The sequence below is a fragment of the Armigeres subalbatus genome, chromosome 3 (genome assembly GCF_024139115.2).
Source record: "Armigeres subalbatus isolate Guangzhou_Male chromosome 3, GZ_Asu_2, whole genome shotgun sequence".
Classification (NCBI taxonomy): Eukaryota; Metazoa; Arthropoda; class Insecta; order Diptera; family Culicidae; genus Armigeres; species Armigeres subalbatus.
The window spans coordinates 38,933,488-38,947,587 of record NC_085141.1 but is presented as its reverse complement, the minus strand read 5'-3'; the positions used below and the strand labels follow the sequence as shown (position 1 = coordinate 38,947,587).

Genomic DNA, 14,100 nt, shown 5'->3' with positions numbered 1-14,100 from the left:
GGTCAATTCGATTCTTGGAAAATCCGGATTTCCAGGAACATGTCCTGCATAAATGATACTGATCGTGGATTTCGGCACCTAATCAGCTATATGGATATCAAACTTCTTGAAATTTCATCATTAGATTGGTTTTTATCGATTTGAGTCCATCAGAAGTGCATACTTTCGATTGACCAGGTTGAACAGGTTCCTCGAGGGGTCATAGGTGGCCATGAACTTTTTTGAAAGGAACATCAACAATATGGGTATCAAACTTCATGAAATTAACTCTTGCGTATGTCCTTCATGATCCTAGGCTCACCAGACAAGTTGACCCCGGAGTGGCCGTTCTGGAACAGGTTCCCCGGGACCCGGAGTTGACGAAAAACATTTCTCATTGGAACCCCAATAATATGGGTGTCAAACTTCTTGAAATTGTCTCAAGCGTTTATTTCTTATCTATTTGGGTTCGTCAAACAAGTTCACCCCGGATTGCCAATTCTGGAATAGGTTCCCTGAGGAGTCAGGAATGTTCAAAAACAATTTCAGAGCCGAATTTTGTTTTAAATCAATTTATCTAGCAATGTGAGTGCAAAATCAATGCAAGGACCACTCATTGACGCCGGGTGACCAGTAGGAGACCTACCATAAGATTACGGATACTCGAAGATATGATCGATTCCAGAAATTCTTCTAGACAGATGTGACTTTTCAATAAACCGTTTGTTTTAACATTGTCACATCAATACCAATACATGCACTACTCTTCGATACCAGGTGGCCTCTATCTGATACTACGAAAGTTTCTTCTAGAAATTTGCGCCATTTATTACCAATCCGTTGTAAAGTAATGTCCAGGGCCATCAATTGATTCCAGGTGGACACTAAGTTATCCTTGGGAACCGAATCATCCGGAGCAGTGGTTAATTCTTGAACTTCGTCATTTGTAGTGAGAGCAAAATTAATGCAAGGGCTACCTGGTGGTCCACGAATGGTGCTATAGAAGTGCAGGGACTTCCAGAGAAGTGGTCAATTATTGCAGTTCGTTCTAGATACTTTCGAAAATCGTTTGTAATAGCAGTATAGAAGCAGAGTCTTTGCTCGCGCTTAGAATCATAGGGGCGTAACTGTATTGATCGATTTCTCTTCATCGATTTTATATTTACTTGAGGTAGAAGATGTAATCATTCTTCATTACAATCATGAACTCGTCGATAATAAATCGATCAAAATAGTTACGCCCTTATGATTCTAAGCGCGAGATTGCGAATATCATTCATTGATCCCGAGTGGCCACCAAGAAGTCCTCCTGAAATACCGGAATTCCCGAAGCAATCGTCATTTCTTACATTTTGTTTTCAACAGTTGCGTAATTGTGAACAATTTAATAAAAAGAGATGGAGAAGAGAGCGGGCTTGGTAGTCATAAGGCTACTGCTTCTGCCTCATACGCGGGAGGTCGTGGGTTCATTCCAAGGTCCGTTCCATTCTCCTACTTTGTATATTTTTTTATATTTATCTCTAGCAATCGCTAGAACTGGAAATGGACTTCCATACCATTTCCATTTCTATTCCTATACCTTCAACTTGACTATTCTATCAGTATCTGCTAGAATAGGAAATGAACTAAAGAGCTTGTTTCCTACATCCAATTAGAAATTCCATCAGTTGCTTTCTATCTATAACATAGGCAGTTCGTTAACCAAGACGGACCTCTGCCTCTCGAACCTTGACCCAAAAATTCCAATAAATTCCGTACGAACTCGTGGCAAATGCAGAGGTATATTCGGCTTGCATCATCATTTCATCCCCCTTCTCTACATTGACTTTCATTCTGAATCCAACGATAATCTGTGTGAAAAAAAAACTGTAACTAGATGCGCTTCCTCAGTAGATAAAGAAACTGGCTAGTCTTATTAGTTTCTTCGTTCCAGTTTCAAAATCTACCTGTCTGGCCGTGAAGGCCGATCAACGACGGATGAGATGTTTAGTTTGAAGATGATCCTTTATGAATTTCGGGAGTACAACTTGCAGACTCACCATCTGTCTATTAATTTCAAAGCAGCGTACGATTCAGTGAAAAGAAATTAGCTGTGGCAGATAATGTCTGAACATAGTTCTCCGGCGAAGCTGATTACGATGATACGTGCAACGCTTGATGACTCGAAATAAAGTATTCGGGTGTTCGGAGACGAGTCAGCCTCGGGCTGAAAGTCTCTTTAATAAAGACAGAAAAAAAAAGTATTCGGGTTGCAGACGACGTATCAACCGCGTTCGTGACCGTGGAGATATTGAAGCAGAGTGATGCGCTTTCAAATTTATTGTAAACTAGCAGAGCCGACGAACTTCGTTTTACCTAAAATTAATTGATTCTCTGCTTAGATCTCAAGTTATGCAGAAATTTCTGTTTCATTTGTATGGGAGTCCCCTTTCCAAAGAAGGGAGGGGTCTCGAACCATCTTGAGAACCTTCCTCGGCCCCAAAAACCTCCGCATACAAATTTTCACGCCGATCGGTGCAGTAGTTTCGGAGTCTATAAGGTTCAGACAGACAGACTGATCTTTGCGGACGACATTGACACATTCGATCGCAGGGCAGTAGTGGAGGCCCTAATCAAGAGGAAGCCGGTGAAGATAGGCTAAATCATCGACTCTACCAAGACGGAGTACATCTTTACATGACATGTGACAATAACGTTTTCTGTACAGTGAAAAGACGTATTGCTGCTGCGAATAGGGGCTTCCTCGAATATTGGAAACGAAATTTGCTCTGATTCGTAAGGATGTAAAAAGAGGCGACAGGAAATCTTTTGACGTTTTCGAGCGAAAAGTGCTACGTACAATTCTCGATGGGAAACTAGAAGAATATGTGTGGCGCAGACGCTTGAATCACGAGCTGTATCAAGTGTATAAAAAAGAAAATATTGTGAATCGTATAAAATACGGCAGACTCCAGTGGGCCGGTCACTTAGTGCGAATGTCGGAATAAAGAATAGCAAAAACAATATTCACCAGAGATCCGGATAGAGGCCAGTGACTTCGCTGAAGGCCACAAGCACGCTAGCTGCTGCACGCGGTGGAATTGGACCTGGGAACCCTAAACGTTTATGAAAACTGGAGGAACATCCCAAGATTGACAATTGTGGAGCTCTACAATACGCAATACGTCAGTCAAAGGTTGTTTAGAGCTTCTAGTGGAGTGTCTTCACTTGTCATAATACGATTTCGCACTATCCCATTTTATTCCATAACTTGAAGTGAACGAACGATTTATTGAAAGTCGCAGCATTATTGGATGTATTGTGGCCATCTGTTTATATTGCATCAATTATGCTCTCACATTTCTCAACAAGCGATTTCTAAAAACTCACAACTTTCTAGGACTTAAAAATTGGCACATCATCGAAAGTTCCGAAGCTTCCAGATGCTCACTTAACGGCCACACGGTGTCAATGAATGATCCTCCAATTGTTTTTATCGCACACAGCTTCTAGGGCGAGTTTCTAGAATTGATTACCTTTTAGGCTATTCCGGAGCTTCTGGAGCACCACTTAGTGGCCTCTCGGGGTCAACGTTCGGTTCTTGAAATGATGTTGGTCTCGTTTTTTATGCATAAATCGTTTTGTGAAAAGTACGGTTTACGAGGATGAATTTAAAATTAACCCTTTTCTCAGAATGTTCCGGAGTTCCCAGAGGACCATTTAGCAGAGTTTTGCTCTCACATTTATAACAAACCATTGTATTCTAGAACGATTTTCAAGAATTTGTCTTTACGAATTTGTGTTCCGAACCTTCAGTGCCAGATGACCAATGGTGGTCAATGCGTTGTTCATGCAATGATTTCACTCTCCCAATGCTACAGCAAGTAATAGTTTTAAGGACGGATTTCCAGAATTGGCATTAGGCCAACAATAGATTTATAAAAAAATCGCAACTTCAAAATATAATCTTCTACACCTGGTCATTTCTCCTGATGTTCCAGCACTTTCTAAAACCACTTAGTGGCCATCCGGGATGAATGAGTAGTCCTTGTATTGATTTTGCTCGCTCATTGCTACAACACTAAAATTCAAAAAAGTTTCAGTTTTCTAGGATAAACTTTCAGAATCGGCAACTTCTCCGGATGTTTTGGAGCTTTCGGTGATCCACTTTGTTGCCTTCTGGTGTCAAAGGATGGTCCTTGCAATGATTTTGCTCTCAACACACAGATTACAAAAAAAAACTGTAGCTTTCTATTTTTCTATTGATATTTATTTATATTGACAATTATTTATGGCCACTTGAGACCCTACGGGGAACCTGTCCTGGAATGGAAACTATAAAGTCAGCACGTCTGGTGGCTCTAAAAAAATCAGAAACAAACTGCTGAGGCAATTTCAAGAAGTTTGATGCCCATATTGTTGAGGTTCCATTGAAAAATGTTTATGACCATTTTTGGCCCCACTGGGAACCTGTTCTGAAATGGCCACTCAAATTTTCACACATCTTTTGGAACCAAGATAATAAACAACAGTCTGCTGTAGAAGTTTCAAGAATTTTGACATCCATATTGTTGGGGATTCAATGAGAAATGTTGTTGGCCAGCCTTGGCCATACCCCCCCCCCCCTTTCCCACCCTGGAAACTTTTTCCAAAATGGCCACTCCGGAGTCAACTTGTCAAGAACACACGCTGGAAATAATTTCAAGAAGTTTGATACCCATATTGTTGATGTTCCCTTGAAAATTGTTCATGGCCACCCATGACCCCTTGGTGAACCTGTTCTGGAATGGCCAATTAGAGATCTGCACGTCTGATGAACCCAAATCAATAAAAATCAACCTGCTGATGAAATATCAAGAAGTTTGATACCCATATTGCTGATTACCTACCGAAATCCACGATCAGTATAATCTATGCAGGACATGTCCCTGGAAATCCGAATTTCCCGGTGATCCGAGGGACCGGACCGGTCCAATCCTAAAACAGCATGATAAAGGACAAATTCTGATTCGAATGAGCCCAAAACGGTTGAAAACGGTTAGAAATTGCCAAAGATATAAGCATTTTAGTTTCGTGGGTACCCGGGTACCCTGCCGGCCATTTAAAGGGTAAAAAAATGTAGGAATCCCTCCCTCCACCCCTCCTTAATCAAAATTTCAGTTAACCCGTACAATCGATTTTGGCCTTCATTATTGTGGATATGACAGAGTTTCAACCTTTTACTATGAAAATTCATTTAGATATCGCGAATTGAATTCCAAAAAGGTACCCGGGTACCCAGCCGGCCACACAAGGGTTAAACTAAATTATTGGAATTTTGTAATCATTTAGTCTAAGTTACTGAAACTATAGCTATAGCCCTGTTACTAGTGGTATACAAACAACGAATCATTAGGCAGAGTTGTAGAAAAACCTTCGCACTAGAAGTCCACCATACAACACATTTCGAAATTCAGCTTTTGGAATGAGTTATTGGCAAACTACTAAATGATCGAACGCGAAATACTAAATGATCGATAACATCCTTGAATAGTCGTAACTGTGTGCTAATTGAAATGAAGGACAAAGGAATTGTTAAATTATGGAAAATAAACTAAAACTGAGTTGAATTGAAAAACCCTTAAGAATTTTTTTATATTTGGTCCTGGAATTGTGGAAAGAATTCTTAACGGAATTCCAGAGAAATTATTGGAATGGAATTTCTGATGCTATCCGAAAGACTTTCTGAAATCATTTTCGAAAGAGTTCCTGTAGGAAGTTCTGAAATCACTCTTGAAATTATTTGAAGTATTTCCTAAAGAATTATTTAAGATATCTATCTTCTATAAAACTCAATGTTTGTATGTTTGTATGTATGTTCCAGCATAACTTCTGAACCCATTGACCGATTTCAACCAAATTTGGAACACACTTTCTTTATCTTAAGGAGACGACGTATTGAGGATGCTCTTTGGAAAAGGGGGAGGGTATGGGAGAGGGGTATCGCTTAGTTATCGATCAACTAAGTGTACCTTCTAAACCCCTTGGCCGATTTCAACCAAATTTGGAACGCAAATTCTTAATCTTTAGGAGATGACGATAGGAGGCTTAGGGATGCTCTTTTGGAAAGGGGAGGGTATGGGGGGAGGGGTATTGCTTAGTTATTGATCAACTCAGTGTACCTTTTGAACCCCTTGGCCGATTTCAACCAAATTTGGAACACACATTCTTTATCTTAAGGAGACGATGATAGGGGGTTAGGGATGCTTTTTAGAAAAAGGGGGAGGGTGTGGGGGGAGGGGTATTTCTTAGATATCGATCAACTCAGTATACCTCCTGAACCCCTTGGCCGATTTCAACCAAATTTGGAACACACTTTCTTTATCTTTAGGGGACGACTATAGAGTAGTTAAGCGTACTCTTTGGACAAGAGGGAGATTGGTGGGGGAGGGGTATTTCATAGTTATTGATCAATTCAGTGTAGCTTTTGAATCCCTTTTCCGTTTTCAACCAAGTTTGGAACACACATTCTTGATATTAAGAAGACGACGATAGTTAGGTTAGGGATGCTCTTTGAAAAAGGGAGGGTATGGGGGGAGGAGTATTGTTCAGCAATCGATCAACTCAATGTAAGTCTTGAACCCAATGATTGCTTTGAACCGTATCAAATATTGTCTGTCCTAAGGAAACAATTTTAGTGAATGTGGGTAGGTCATTTGAAAAGAAGGAGGGTGTGAGAGAGGGTTATTGTTTACTTATCGATCAATTCAGCATAACTTTTGAACCCATTTACGAATTTCCACCAAATTTGGAATCCGTATTCTCTGTTTAAGGAAGACTATATCAGACTGGGTAGGAGTGTCATAGCTGAATGAGAGAGAGAGAGGATATTTATTAAACGAACAGTTTAGTATATCTTTTTATCGCATGGGTCAATTTAAACCAAATTTGTAAACACGTATTCTCTACCCAAAGGAAACTATTTTAGAGAGGCTGGGAGGGACTTTGGATTTTGTTTAGAAAACGACTTAAATTAAAATCCCTTTTATTTAGTTCATTCGAGGTTTTTTGACATTGTACAATGCTCCGAAAACAAATTTCCCGAATTCCTTAAAAATAGCAAATCCTTGACAATAACATTTTCCCGGTAATAACATTTCCCCAAAAATGACGAAAATGATATTTTCCAAAAATGATTCTTACCGATACACATATCCCAGAATATGACATTTCCCTGAAAATGACATATCCCTGAAAAAGCAGTCCATTAACATAACACTATTTGGCCTAAGGTCATTCGACATGAATTATGAACAGCATCAGAAAAATCTTGCATTTGCTGGGTATAAAGCAATGATAATTGTTATCCTTCATCGGAATCATGGTTTGCCCATTGAAAAGCAATGATTAATGTTTTTGCTTCTGGATGCTGGATGTGATTGCTTCTTTAAAAGTAGGCATTTGCCCGGAATAAGGCAATGGTGGGTGTGATCCCTTCTTTAGAAGTATAAATAATGAATGAATAAAGCATCGGTGGATGTTTTTCCTTCTTTAGCAATTGAAGTTTGCCCGGAATAAGGCTATTCAAAACAACGATCCCTTCTTCAAGATCAGTCAATGTTTCCAAAAGCCTTATTTTAATCAAATCTTGAAGTATCAATAAGTTAACACAATTACCCTGTTGCCAAATTATAAAAGAACCAACTATGCCAACAATTCTGGTGCCCCATCATTTCCAGGTATAACAAAAGTTCACGAGATGGCCCTGAGGTAGACATTTCGCTCAGTGGTAATTCAAATCAAAGCAGATCGGTTGCGGTCAGAGGGTGCGATGATTTTTACCACATTAAAATCACCCGGCGGGCTGTTGATTGGCTGAATATGAGAAAAAAAATGTCACAGCCAGTCTTAATTAAATCCAAAACTGTTTCGAAATGATCGATTAGCTCTGCTACAAATCGATTTTTTTTCTTTGAATATTGCATTAGCGGGGTTCGTTTTATAGGAGTTCAGAACGCCCGAGATGCTCTTTAGTTAAAATGGATTTCTCCGAAACAGTTCTCTTGGTTTTGAGTCTTTTCTTTTTCGATACCGGGCACACAGAACAGCGGCCAGCTACCATGTGCCAGTGCAACTGCCAAATACGAGCGGCGCTAAATAGAGACATGTTCGGCTGCATGACTATTTTCAGCATGTATACGTTGGGCTATGTGGCGTCAGATGAACGACACGCTTTCATCCCGAACGACGAGCGATACGTTTTTGCTACCGATAAAAATCAATTATTGCCAACAGCTAAGTGGAGTGTGGTGTACAGGGATTCATACAATTTTACATACACCATAAAAAATAACTACAAAAAAGAGTGGCTGCACGCGGGAAACAATGGCAAGGCTCGTAATACGTTTCGTGAATACGTACTAACAAAGATTAATAGTGGCGCCGATTCCCCGCCGAAGGACGGCTACTGGCAGTTCATTCCCAACCCGAGTGGCCATGTTCAAGACGTGTATCGCATAAGGAACGCTTTCACTGGCGAGTATATGTACATCGAAGACGAAATACATCAACAAAGACCGCCCTTCCGACGGGTGTTCCTTTGGCGACACTCGGGCCACTACCAGTCTACAGATAATAGACATTGGTTCAAGCTGGGCAAGTGTTGACCAATTGAAACATTGAAAAATAAGATCTTTTGATTTGTAAAAAAAACTGGACTTACAGACCATATTGGTAGCTGGCGGGAAATAAAGTTACGGATTATCAGTCACGTTAGTAAGGATTATACCAAATTGTAAATAAGCCTTATTAACGATGCCAAGCTAAACTAGACTACGAAAGTAAAATGTTAAATATCTTCAAGGCGCATTTCACATTGTGGGAAAGCTTACGTTCAGTGAACAGAAATTTCATTATCAAACTTCAGAAAATAATGTTATATGAGAAAACATAAGAATGATAATACTTCTAACCTAGAATAAGTAGGGTAGGGTGTAAAGGAGTCAATTTGTATATAGGAAATGTTATATTCTTAGCAAACATAGTTTTAGCATAACGCACTTAATAAAATCGTGTATTTAGTATTCAGCATTTTGATGATTGACTTACCTTTTAAGCAGCTGCTTCACGTCATCCAGATATGATTGCATATAGCGAATGGGATCCTCGACATCATTCGAACACACATCTTTCAATTTGGGGGACACAACTAGAAACCGACCGTCCGGTTTTTTCACGCTTCTCACAACCTTCACCAGAATCACTTGACCCACTTCAATTGAAACTTGTTCACCACGGTCGGCAAATTTTCGCATTTTAAGCCAAATCCTCCGGTGGTAATCTTTCAAAGCCAATTGGAAGCTAATTTTCTTTCCAGACGGCGCCACTTCAACGCAGTATGCCCGCAATACCTGGCCCAGTTTGACGTCTTTGATGTGCGTCGGTTTGCGCCGGAAATAGTCCACATCTCGACAACTGTAGACGTTCTCTTTAACGTTGACCACCTTCAGTTGTTCACCTTCCTTTAGCACGCCGGTGTAAATCGAATTATGCGAGGGGAAATCCGAGAACATCTCCGGTGGGACGGTACCAGTCTCGTTCTCTTTCACCAGATATATGTCGGCACCGGTCGCGTAGAGTCCCGTGATGGTTCCGCTGATTGCATGCTGTAGAGTTTGTCTGTCGCCATCATGTAGCGGGATAGTGACGGTAATTTTTTCGCCATTTTCGGACACTTCGTGAATGGTGAATCGTTCGACAATTCCAGGTTTTAAAAGCGCAATACGGGTTTGATCCTGTGGAACAGCACGGCAGAATTTGAAAAGAATGGCCTTGATTCGATTGCCAAATGCTACGAGAAAGTATTTTTCCTGCTCGGAAACCACTGTTCCCAGAGCTTCATTGCCAGATTTGAGGTCTTCCCTGCTGATAATCAACTTGGCGGTTTTCTTTAAATATGCTGGGTGATTGGAAAATTGCGCCATTCTTCGTTCTTCATCAATAGCAATTAAGCGCATTTTCATCATCTGATTGACAGCGAACATTTTTGAAGAGTCGAAGTTAAACCCTGTTACAATCCCTTTGATGTTGTCCAATGATACCAAATAGCCTCGGTTTTTGTCCAATACTTTGGTGATGCGACAGTTGTAAATATCTCCAACTTTAAGATCTGCCAGAGTGAAGTATTTTGTGTCAATCGATTTCTCGTCATCCGTTACGATCAAGGTTCGATCGAATGCTTCATAACGCATTACCCGAATCTTGTGGACCGATCCGATTTGATACTTTGCCATTACAATTTGTTCATCGTAATTTTGGTTATATTTGCTTTTTAGAATGTATCTCGGAAGCAATGCTTTGTGTTTCTTGCCAACCTGGAACCAAACACCGCTAGGGCATTTGTAAATAATTTTTGCGTCCTGGATTATTCTTCCCGGAGCAACGGGCTCTGCAACGGATACTCTGTTGCTGTCAAAATTGGCCAACGTAAGAAACACATGCTTGGAAAGAGGCATTACGTACAAGATTCGAGCTTGAACCTGTTTGAAAGTTCCATAATTTTTAATGCTGGATAATGGTTTTTCCAACATATTCTCGTTAACAAACGCTGGAACAGTGTCATCAAACAACGTTCCTTGTAAACCGTTCCTCAATATCGATTCAACGTTGAACGTCACCACTGATCCCGGTACCAATGCATCAATATTGACCTGCGCTACTTCAAGCTTTCTGGGTTCCGTCGGTTTGAATGCTTTCAAAACAACTGTTGCCGATCCTTTTGCTTGGGTGACCTTCTCGACTGCACAGAACAGATTCCTACCGACGACCATTTTGTTGTTATTTACATTGTGCGTTGGGAGGAAAGCTCTAACGTTTTTAATACCAACATTCATTTGGTATCCATGGTCCTCTTCTTCTTCCACAGTGGCAGTTAGAACCAGTCCTTCCACCAAATATTTACAACCGAATTCACTATGCAGCTCTTTGGGATCCAGCGTTAGTCCGAAACGCTTGTCTTCACAGAATTTGCTCTTAATCTTTACGCACACTATATCTCCAACCTGGTATAATTCATCCAGCCCAGGGCATTGTTCTCCACCTCCTCCGAGGCTGTTCTGCAGCAAATTTTGCAGTCTTTTGGTGTACGCTTCGGAGACTGACAAAATCGGTACGGATCCGTACAACCTGCCCGGCAAAGAGATTTTTATGTCCATTTTTGTAATTTTAAATATAGAGCCCATCAGCAGCATCCCTTCCTGTGCTGTCTTGAAGAGCAACGGAGCGGCGTTCACGCTTTGTTCCAGCTCTTCCCTATCCTGCTCGATCTGACCTAGCCGCGCCTGCTGGCGCTCCTTCGGGCGAAGCTTCTGCGGTTTTTCTTCGTTTGTTGTTGCTGCTCCATAGTCCTTATTTAATCGAAAAGTTATAGAATTTTATTCGCTAACTGAAATTAATTTAAATTGAATATAATACGTACTGTTGATTTTTTAAATTTTTTCCGCGGTTTCTGGTCCTCGTCGTTATCGACTTTTCGGCCGCGTGGAAATGACGGCTCAACGTAAACCATCGCAAATTTCTCGATAAACTTAACAAGTGACGATTGCAAACAACTTTTTAACTAGATGTCACAACTTTATTGTAACAATTGAAAGCTAAAAGAAGTGTTACAGGAAGTTTTAATATGAATTTACACGTTTTTGTGAATAAACAAAAATATCGGCACGCACATGTGAAAGAAACATCCACCCGATGACAGGCCGAATGAGCAAAACAGGGCCGTATTGAGGTACACATAAATTTTTTTGCATCCCTTTCATCACATTCGTATCATTTTCAGTGCGGCGGGATTTTTCAAGGGCTTGGACTTCCATTACGAAACTACAGTATACCCCCGCTGATCCGACAAAAAATGTATGGCCGGACTACCGCGGGGTTTCTCTCGTTAATCCGACTGTCAAATCCATACAAATGAATCAAAACAAAATCACAGCACAAATTTGAAAACTGACAGCATAATGTGTTTAAATGGGTGTTGATACTTTTTAATCCAGAAAATTCCGAATTAGCGAGATCCGGACTAACGAGTCGTCGGATTAGCGAGGTCCGGATAAGCGGGGGGATACTTTATATTATTTAAATAACCTTATTTATATATTTTTTTCCAGCTGCGCACACGATTAGAAAAAAATACCTGATTTCAGGTACTTTTTTTCCTTTGCATCTCCCTCCCTCTTCCCTTTATTGACATAAAATGAAGAGCAAAACCACTCAACCACTAAAGTGTGGGAACTCAACGTTAAGTTAAATTTTCCTAACTTTTGGTTAGTTTCTATTTAAAATTAAGTATATTTTACTTATTGGGGCCCTCCTTAGCCGTGCGGTAAGATGCGCGGCTACAAAGCAAGACCACACTGCCGAAAAAAACCTTCCGAAGATCATTATTTTACCTTATGAAAATTAGCCACAAGGAATCGGTTTGAAAATCATAAGGTAACCTTATGATGTTGGATGAACTTCGGATGAACTAGAGCCATAGTGAATGTTTATGTTTATCCTAATATTGACGTATGAACACCATTAAGAAACCTTATGAAATTTCATAAGGCAGCCTAATGAAATACATCTTATCACAGTATGATATTTTTTTTATTTTCTAGTAATTTATTGTTTAAAGAAAAACTAATATAGAAATTAAATACATTATAAAATTAAATAGGATGCATAATATTTTCATTTCGCTTTGATAGAATGGGTTACATTCACTGTTTTAAACAAAATTGGTGTAGAATTTGTTTCTGGCGGCAGGAAAATGCGAATAATTTGTGTCTTCCTGATGTCAAAATGGCTGGCAGCTGATTTCAAGTCTGTGTTGCTTCCCGGTTGTTAGTTTGAAAATCCGTCCTCGTATTTGTTTCATGGAATCCAAAAGTGTCCTGTTTTTGGTGCCTCAATTCAAGTACGAGACACTGAAATCCTCCCTCGTGTAGAAACACGTATCTGAAAAGTTACTAAGTGAATACTAGTCGATTCTATACCATTTGGTTGAATGACATTTAGTCGAAAAAACATTGCGTCGAAGGGCCTAACTAAACTAAACTAAACGTTTAACTATAGTTTAAATCTGAGACGAGACCTGCAAAGACGGCTTCTTTTTCCTTGTTTTGACACTTGTTCTTCTTTTCATCACAGTTGATCATCGATTCTCAACTGTTTCCTTGAGTGTTTCACCTAAATCCCGGGTAGAATCTTCTGAGCACAATAAAAGTGTTTGTGATTTACTGATTTGTAAACTTATTTTTATAAAGATTTTCCTATCGGAAATAAAACACGTATTCATAACAGTTCAATATTAAGCTGTCCGGCTTTTCTAGAATACTTTTCAAAGTGAAAAAGTACTCGTAAAACAAAATCAATCGGAATACTTTTTGAGGGATACCAATACTTTTACACAAAAAGGTGCTGGTTGCAGATGAAGTTACATTTTTTCCTCTTTGCAAGTCCCGTCCCACACTGAGAAAAATTCCATGGTAACGGTTACTATTTTGTAGACTACGCCATGTTTTTAAAACAACCACAAATTTTCAGTTAAATTAACCACGCATTCGGACAAATTCACCACACTCAAAAAAATGTTGCGATTGAAACTACCATTCCGAAGGTTAATTTAAGAATACGCACCGACGATTTTCAGCAGACAACAAACCCGTTTGATTTTACCATGCGCGCAGTAAAAATCAACTGTGGTCCTGGTGGAATGTTGTTACATGAACTGAATCAGTGGTGAATTTGTCCGAATGCATGGTTAATTTAACTGAAAATTTGTGGTTGTTTTAAAAACATGGCGTAGTCTACAAAATAGTAATTGTTACCATGGAATTTTTTTCTGTGCACTGATTCAGTTCATGCAACAACATTCCACCAGGACCACAGTTGATTTTTACCGCGCGCATGGTAAAATCAAACGGGTTTGTTGTCTGCTGAAAATCGTCGGTGCGTATTCTTAAATTAACCCTCGGAATGGTAGTTTCGACCGCAACATTTTTTTGCGTGCAGGTTTAAATAATATTGTTTTTAATATTTAGTCGCGATAGTTTCGTAAAAAAGTCCAAACCCTTCAAAATCCCGCCGCACCGAAAACAAGCCGAAGAAGCCGAATGTTAATGT

The 14,100-nt window shown here is 39.8% G+C and overlaps 1 protein-coding gene across 1 annotated transcript in view; it reads right to left on the bottom strand.

The window, feature by feature from the left end:
* Window positions 1-11,702, bottom strand: part of LOC134223743 (protein RRP5 homolog) — a 46,652-nt gene extending 34,950 nt beyond the window's left edge. The window contains exons 1-2 of the mRNA XM_062702931.1: window positions 11,414-11,702; window positions 9,046-11,342 (exon numbers count right to left, since the gene is read on the bottom strand). Coding sequence (XP_062558915.1) covers window positions 9,046-11,342; window positions 11,414-11,503 — 2,387 coding nt within the window. The 5' untranslated portion in view covers window positions 11,504-11,702. The remainder of the gene's footprint in view (window positions 1-9,045; window positions 11,343-11,413) is intronic.
* Between the last annotated feature and the right edge of the window lie 2,398 nt (window positions 11,703-14,100).